Source organism: Microtus ochrogaster, chromosome 2 (genome assembly GCF_000317375.1).
Source record: "Microtus ochrogaster isolate Prairie Vole_2 chromosome 2, MicOch1.0, whole genome shotgun sequence".
NCBI lineage: Eukaryota > Metazoa > Chordata > Mammalia > Rodentia > Cricetidae > Microtus > Microtus ochrogaster.
Window position 1 is genome coordinate 3237886 of NC_022010.1, and position 8770 is coordinate 3246655.

An 8770-nucleotide genomic window follows, 5' to 3' on the forward strand; every position below is an offset into this window, starting at 1 on the left:
GATCAAGGTCATTCTTAGCTACTCAGGGAATTGGTGGCCAGACTAGGCTAGAGACCCAGCCTCACAACAGACGGGACTGCAGAGATGGCTCAGCAGCTAGGCACAATCCCATGCTGCTCTTGCAGAGGACCTGGGTTTCATTCCCAGCACCCATGTTGGGTGGTTCACACCTACCTGTGCCTCCAGCTCCAGGAGGATCTCATGCCTCTGGCACAAAGCCATCACCACACAAGCACTTAACTAAAAACAAACAAGAACTGGATGTGGAAACCAAGGTTTGAAAGGTAAAGATGCTGGCTCAGGACTGCACAGCCAGTTCCAGTATAATCCGGATTTTAAACCATCTGCCCAGACTCTTGGCTTTCTCTGAAGGTACCCCCACTCCTTCGGCAGCTACTACAGGTGTCCCACACTCCACTGGCAGATGTCACATGACCAGCAAGCTAGGGAAACCAGTCATAGCCACAACTCATGAGATTAATATGGGAGAATGTACAGGGAACCCAGTGAGAATGGGATGAGAGGATTGGTACCACAAGCCCCTGTGTGCCACTGTAGGAAGCCCCTCTCCACCCCAAAAGGCACAGGGTTCACCAAGGGACCCAGTCCCACCCTGAACCTGGCTCTGGAGCTCTCCTGGAGACTCTACCTCCTGACACCGTGAGAAAGCCCAGAGCTCACAGAGTGGCCTGGGGGCCTTGGCCTAGGATTTCAACCCCACCTTAGCCATCTGTGTGGACTAAGCAATGGCTTGACCTTCCGTGCCTCAGTTTCCACACCTGACACATGGACACAGTGGCTCACTTCTAAGAAGTCCTGAGAACCAGTATGAAGTGGGTCAGGCAACCCAACTGGGACAGAACTGGCAGATAGCAATCAGTGTTCAGGAAGTACCTCCAGGATCTACTCGAGGGGCGGCCATGTCTTAGCATGGCAAGGCATGAGAGATTGGTCTTTTAGAGAAATCACTCCGTTTTCCATATTCTCCACTCAAGCTCCATCTCTGACCACTCCAAACACCTCCCGATCTTATGAAAGCTCCTAGTCCTCTCCTGCCTGCTCCTTAAGCTCTCAGATTCCCTCCTGCACACTCATTCTCCTTGCTGTCTTTGCCCCAGGGTCTCTGCCCTTTCTCCCTGTATAATGCTTAGTTCCTTTCCTTGTAGTCACCACTCAGCCCCCCCCCCCCTTAGCCACTCCCAGAGTGTCCTAACCAGTTCTGTTCCTTGTCTGGTCACAATCATAGTCCTTAGCTTTACTCTGCTGCCAGTGCATCACCATCCAAAGGCACCTTCCTTGTACAACTGGGTCTTTGCACTCCGGTGCTTGGCCAGCTCAACCCGTCAGCACCTGGGACAGCGCCAGGTGGACGCTTGTGGCTCCCGGCGGGCCCAGTGAGTGACTGGATGGGTCAATGAATGTGTGGTTCTCCCTCTGCCAGGGGACCTCCTGGTTTCAGCTTGTCCACCTCCAGAACACTGTCCCTTCCGAGTCTAACCAGATGCGTTTTCTTCTCCGTACCATGCAAGAGCAGCTGTGACAGTGGATCTGGGCGTGGATGTCCCTGTGGGCTGTGAGAATGAATACAGTCAGCTCCCCATGGCTGACGCTTCATACCTTGGGTTTCAGCCAACCACAAACAAAAATGACCGGAGGAAAATGCATCTGCAAGGAACATACACAGGATCCCCCCCTTGAATTTTCAGTTTTCGCACTGCGTTAGGGCCTAAAGTCTTTTAGAGAGAGCTGTAGAACTCGTGAGGGAGTTCAGTGCAAACACCGCATTTCATACATGTGTTGGGTCACACGGGATGCTGGACCCCACCACTGTGGCATACTGAGATACTAATAGATGGCCATTATGGCTGTCAACATACAATGCCATTTTGAGCTGCCGAGCCATGCTCAGCACTGTTTCCTGCTCCTGGCTTAGAATGTGTCCGGGTCTGTATGTTCCATAGGAAGGTAGTGTGGATTGAGGGAAGAAATACATAAGAGTCAACAGATAGAGTCGGGAGGGCGTCCAGTGGATACTGTGGCCAAAAGCAAAAAGCCAAAATCTCTGAGTTTTTATTCACAGCCTTTACATAACGCAAACAAAATGGGGAGGACACAAGACTCCATGATACAAAGGGCAAGCAAGCATAATTACCTCCTTACGTCTCAGAACACCTGGTAACCACGCCCTAATTCAAAACGTCCTGTTGACTGGCCTTTGAAGAGTAAGGCGTCCAGTAACCACACCTTTGGTCAACATTTTTTTGTTCGTCCTTGAGGAGCAAGAATGAACTCTGACCCTTAGGATGGAACTGTGGGCCTTCACAAGAATGGGCCTGAACTCTGACCCTTAGGATGGAACTGTGGGCCTTCACAAGAATGGGCCTGAACTCTGACCCTTAGGATGGAACTGTGGGCCTTCACAAGAATGGGCCTGAACTCTGACCCTTAGGATGGAACTGTGGGCCTTCACAAGAATGGGATGGTCTATGCACGTCCCTGCCACACCCTGTGGTTTGTGATAATATGTCACTTAGTAGCTGCCCTGTGGATTGGACCATGTTGAATTGATCCGTTGCTTTATTTAACTAGCACCACTTCATGACTTAGAAGCCCTTTTAGTCCATTTTACACATGGTAAGACTGAGTTCAGAGATCAATGGCTTCCACTGGTTACACCGGCTGTTTGCAGGATAACTGAAGTTTGAAACAAGGGTGATTGACTTCCAAGGCATGTGAGCCTTCTGAGTCCTGGGCACAGCCCAGCACATTGAGCTTATACGTATTTATGAAATGCAAAGGAAGAAGGGAAAGGGTACAGAAAAGTAACCCCAAACTCCCGACTCTCGGCAGGCAGTGTCTTTAGAACAGTACAGATGCAGCCCATCTGTTGACGGACTGATTAGGGGTCCAGCACCACCGAGATCGAAGTCTTCTCTGATCTGGTACTGAAGCATGGCTCCCTCCTGAGCATCCCTGCTGTATGTGGGCATGCAGGACCTGAGCTTCTGAGCCCATGGGGCCAAGAGGGGGAGGGGAAGAACTGCGGCTGGGTGGAGATGACATCAGAACCCCGGGTGTAGTCGGTACTGGTCAGTTCGTGAGTCTGTCGCCCATGCCAGCCTTGTGAAAGCCTGAGCATTGAGCTCCCAGACCAGGGTTCAGATCCCTATGCTACAAACTGTGCTGCACAGCCTTGAGCAGGTCACGGGTGACAAAGCATCCAACCTCATATGGCCGTGAGTCAAATGGAGGATGCTGAGAGCCAGGCACTGCCCAGGGCAGTGTGCACTCATCACGTATGGCTTCCAACCCCACAACGGTCATGGAGTAGTTTCATGACTCCCTCCAGCTAGGGAGGAAGGAGCACAAGAGCAAAACAGGCTGAGTAAGTGTGTAAACCGAAACCCACAGATGTGGATCCGTAAGTTGCCCCAGTGTTGTGCTTTCTCTTTTATTCTTTTGGCTTTTTGAGGGGCCCAGCACCCAGTTCTCAAATAAATTATACAAGAGGCTTATTCTTAGTTATGAATGGTCTACCTTAGCTTGGCTTGTTTCTTGCTAGCTTTTCTTAACTTAAATTATCCCCACTACCTTTTCCCTCTGGGCTTTTTCCTTCTCTTACTTCTGTATCTCTTACTTTCCTTCTTACTCTGAGGCTGGCTGTGTGGCTGGCTCCTGATGTCCTCCTCCCCTTGTTCTCTCATAGTCTCTCTGCCTGCCAGCTCCATCTGTCCTCTCCTGCCTTGCTACTGGCCATTCAGCTCTTTAAGTAGGATCATCAGGTGTTGTAGGCAGGCAAAGAATCCAGCTTCACAGAGTTAAACAAATGCAGCATAAACATACGTCACACACCTTACAATAATATCTCCAACACCCCGGGGTCTGCCCTTGAGGGAGGGAAATGCACAGAAGTCATGTGAGCTGCGTGGGTCACACAGCTGCTCAGGGAGAGCCAGGGAGCGAGACCCAGCTAGATTTCAAACTTTCCCTGAGATAGCAGGGAGCGTGAAGGAGGGACATGGGAAGGGTTGTGTGACACTGTTCAGGAATAGCAGGGGAGCCCACTCCTCATCTCCACTGGTGGAAGATGCAGAAGCAATAACTGCAGCCGACAGTCTGCCCAAGTGCTTGGGATTGCGTATCACTGCATGTAGAAATTATTGAGTCCCATTTCACACAGAGAACCAGAGGATCAGAGTTCATGTAAGAAAAGCTGGGCCTGTAGTACTCAATCTGAGCACTGGGGAGGAGAGACAGGTAGGTCCCTGGGGCTCACTGACTGGACTACTAGGTGAGTTCCTGGCCAGTGAGGAACCCTGTCTCAAAAGCAAGGCAAAAGACACCTGAGGAGCAGCACCTGATTCCAGCTACAGTGTGCACATGCGTATGGAACTATTCACCCCACACATGTGCATGCATACACACATGCATGAATGTTCACCCAACACACAAATATACACACACGATGTGTACATGTGTATGGAAGTGTTCACTCCATACACGTGTGCACATGATGCACAATACACACATGCATGAATGCTCACCCTACACACAAATACACATACACACGCACGTATACCTGTGAACATACAATCAAACAATACATATTGTTCATGTAAATATATGCACACTTATCTCCACTCATTCATTTATTCCATTTGTAGGGGCCACACGCTCTCTCCAGTGTCCTCTTTCCATCTCATTTGGTCACATGATCATAGCTCTGTTGGTTTGGAGCCTCCCTCCTCCAGTTGACCTCATCACCTGATCTGGGGCAGTGTGGCCATCTGTCACAAGACAATATTCTGAGGTGTTGGGCTTAAGACTCTGGTGTCGCTCTTGGGCAGGGGCTGTGTGTAAGACACAGGTCACCTCAAGGCACCCCAGGTAGAATGTCTGATCTCACTTGCTAGAGCCCAGTTCTGTGGATAGGCACCGCACTCCCAGATCTGGCTGACAGCGGGAATCTCAGAAGTCTGTTCCCAACAGTACAGAAGAAAGCGTGCAAACCTGCTCGTGCTCGACCACCCTCTTAGCAGAGGCCTCCATCAGAGAGGGGGAAATTTCATGAATTAATGAGAGCAGAAGAAAATGTGTGGAGAGGGGATTCAGTACAGTGAGAGGCCGCATGCGGGATTCCAGGCTGGACATGGTGCCAGCCCGGCCCCTTAGTATTTCAGCAGTCTTTGGGGTGCTGGAGATGCTGTGGTTTGTGTGAGCTCAGCCATTAATCCCCCTTCATGTGGCCTGTGACATTGTGTTCCTGTTTTACGTACCTGAACTCCCCTGACTCTGAGAGGTTCTGCCACCACTGCGAGATGGAGCACAGGTCCTGGGAAAGGCTGAGGGAGGTTCCGGGGTTGTCATTCACAAGACTGAGCTCAACCTTGGCAGCACTGTGATAGTCCAGGGATCGGGACCAGATAGGCTGCCAGGGAGGGGACTCCTGGTCAGGGGAGGTAGGAAAAGTAACTCAGCTTGTGTATCCTGACACTGACTTCACTGGGCAGTGTGACAGGCCTGTGTTTAAAGCACAGAGGACCTTGTTTCTCCGTTCTGTTGACAGATGATGAAACAGGCCCTCAAGTGTCCCTTCAATAAGTAGAGGACATCTCAGTTTAATGCTAGCCTGGGGAGGCCAGGGTAGAGTCATGCAGCATCCAGTAGTCCAGCTAGACCCCTGAGTTCCCAAAGCCCTGGGTTCCATCCCCCACACCACACCATACCAACTGAGAAAGTTGCCATATTGAGCATTCCATTTCAAACTAAAAGTCCCAATTTGGGGGAGAAGAACACATGATCCTACCAGGACTGTCTAGTCCCTCACCCTGGTGTGTGAACAGGATGGAGAAACCTCCAGGGTCCTGCCTCAGGGTAGCATGCCAGAAATGGCAGCTTTGGAGGAGATGAATCTGAACTGGGGTTTAGTCTGAGACCTTTCTTGTGGTCTTTCAGCAAGTCAGTGAGCTTCAGCATCAGGTTCTGGGGAGTGTCCTCCTGCCTCCCACGCTGCTGGGCTGCAGAAGGGCTCTGATACCTAGGCTGCAACACTTCTTAATTCTCTCCTCCCTCTTCCTCCTTATTCTCTCTCCTACCTCCCCATTGTTCTACACACACCCCCATTTACTGCTCCCCTGCACAGACTGAACTTGATACCAGCTGTTGTCATCTTTGGTCTTACAGAATGCCAGCATCATGAGCCAGGGAAGGCAGGGGACTGCCAGCTTTAATCCGTAAGAATTCAGGGCAGGGGCCTCATGCCCTGACTTGACTCCAGCAGGCCGGTAGATGGGCAGTGCTACCAGCCCTAACTGGGTTAGGGAACCAGTTGGGAGGCAGAGGCAAGAGGATGTTAGTGTCCTAATGATTGACTCTCTGTCTATAAAATGGATCCCAGTGGGATTGGAGAGGTAGCTCTGCAGTTAAGAGCGTACACTGCCAATGTATAGGACATGAGTAGTGTTCCCAGCGCCTGCATCAGGTGACTCACAACCTCCTGTAACTCCAGGGGATTCAAGCCCCCTTCTGACTTTGCAGGCATCAGTGCACACACACACACACACACACACACACTTTTAAAAAATGAGTTCTTAAGAAGCTTGTAAATTTAGAGTTTCAAATGTTAGGAAGGCTGAGATCGCGTTTCCGTGGTAGAGTGCTGACCGACTATGTGTCAGGCCTGGGTTTTACCTGAAACAGAAATAAACAAGCAAAGGCCCAAATGAAGCATGTGGCTGACCCTGTCCTGTGCCCGTAGCGCCCTGTCGGCTGAGATTCTGTCTGAGACGGGAGGCATTTATTATGTTCAAAAAGAACAAAGGCCAGTGGGACCTTCCAGAGTTGTCACGAGTGATGGGCTCACAGGATGCAGGGAGGGGACACGCTGGGGCAGCAATATGCCCTTTGAAGTCAGATTGTTCTTGTGAAGGAAGTCCAAGTTGCCAGGACGGAGACTGACAGCAGCCACATATGATGAAGGACTGTCTTCCGCAAGCCCTGCCCCTCAGTACAAGTACAGGGATCGCTGCTTGTTTAACCTGGGCAATCCCCTAGGAAGAGAAGTGTCAAATGACATTGAGGTTCTCCTGGTCACTCCCTGGGACCCAGCTGGATCTTTTTTTTCCCAAGGGAAAGGGCAGGAAGAGCCAGTGTGGGTCTCAGAGACCCGCATGTGAATCTTGGTCCAGCATTCAATCTCTCCTCTCCAGGCCTCTGTAAGGGTGAAATACTAGGTCTCCCAGTGTGCAGGCACATCCCAACCATCCAGAAGCAGGATCTGGAGCCAGGCTGTGCGTGTCCAACTCTGGCTTTGTTTATACATGCTGTGTTACCCTGAGCAGATGACGTCCTCTCTGGACTGCAGAACAGAGATGCTATTCTCACAGTCTTGGTGAGGACTCAGTCGGTTGTGCATGAAAAGCGCTTACTGTAGCTTGAGTCCAGGTGTTAAGAAAAGTGAGGCGAGAGTTTGCACAAACTGTAAAGTGCCATCTTTGTGTGTGAGTTCCTGGTTGACATAAAGAAAAGCCATGTGTTCACAGTTAATGACTGGATGGTTCTTAGGAATCATTTGAAGTGATTCGCAGGTGGAAGCATCTACCCAGCTCCACCATGGATATAAACTGTAAAGTGTGCCCTGCCCAGTGAGCGGCCAGTTTCTCACCCTGCTCCGCAGAACATTGCGCCTAGTACATACAGGACAGGACAGTAGGAACGTTTGGGAGTCATTCCACTCCAGCTGGTTGTAGTTTCAGCCCCAAATCAAGGAAAGCAAGGCTTCGGGAAGGTCACCTCACCTAAGCTCCGTAGATCAGAACTGGGGAATTACAGAGTGAAATGTGGGCTGAACCTCAAACCGTCCAAGTGCAGCGAGACCCTTGAGGCTGCCCACAGAAAGGAGCGTGCCTTCCAGACCTTCCACAGCTGCTAAAACAGGCCTTATCCTGGGTGAGTCAAGCTCCTTCTAGGATAGGGATGTGGCCCCGGTGGCCAATGTCACCAGGAGACTGCTGGACTTGGCTGTGGCCCAGAAAAGGGAGTCCTTCCTGTACCCTGGTCATCAGGGCCTGCAGCCTCAGCCACTGGGGCCCTCTGCCCTCATTGGCCAGGGTCTGGCATTTCCCATCTCCTGTTTGTACCCTGAGGACAGAATCAGGCATTACATATACACTTGGCAAAGCCACACAGGGAAGGGCCTCCTGCAGACCCCCAGCTTCATCCCCTTTCTTCCTCTTTCCCCATAGCCAAGTACATGGGCTGCTACCTGGACAACACCCAGAGTCGGGCCCTGCGCGGAGTATCGTTTTTTGACTACAAAAAGATGACAGTCTTCCGTTGCCAGGACAACTGTGTTGAACGGTAGTGACCTCCACCCCACCGCCTCTACCATGTTCCCAGACATGTCCATTCCAACTCTTTCTACCCAGGGTTCCCTCCATGGTGTCCTTGTGGAAAGACTGGCAGAGGGTGGACAAGGGCTGTAGAAACAAAAGATTGCAATCATGATTAATGTGCATGCATGTGTGTCCACATAAGCATGTGTCTACACACATCTAAAATGTATATATACATGTTTGTGCATGTGTGTGCATATGTGTTCACATACTTGTGCGTACACAAAGATTCATGTGAATGTGGTCTGTGGGAGTATGACTGCAGCTGTGTGAACTGTGCTGGGGAGGAGATGTGTGAGGTGTGGTGTGCACAGCCAACTGTGTGAACTGTACTTGGGAGGAGGATGTCAGGTGTGCACGGTCAGCTGTGTGAACTG

General features: G+C 50.9%; 1 protein-coding gene across 5 annotated transcripts in view; it reads left to right on the forward strand.

Annotated features, from left to right (window-relative positions):
- Wscd2 (WSC domain containing 2) overlaps nucleotides 1-8770 on the forward strand; it is a 92810-nt gene that overhangs the window by 46258 nt on the left and 37782 nt on the right. For all 5 annotated transcript variants that reach the window (XM_005344242.2, XM_026783865.1, XM_026783866.1 and 2 more), the window contains exon 3: nucleotides 8244-8358. In XM_005344242.2, coding sequence (XP_005344299.1) covers nucleotides 8244-8358 — 115 coding nt within the window. The remainder of the gene's footprint in view (nucleotides 1-8243; nucleotides 8359-8770) is intronic.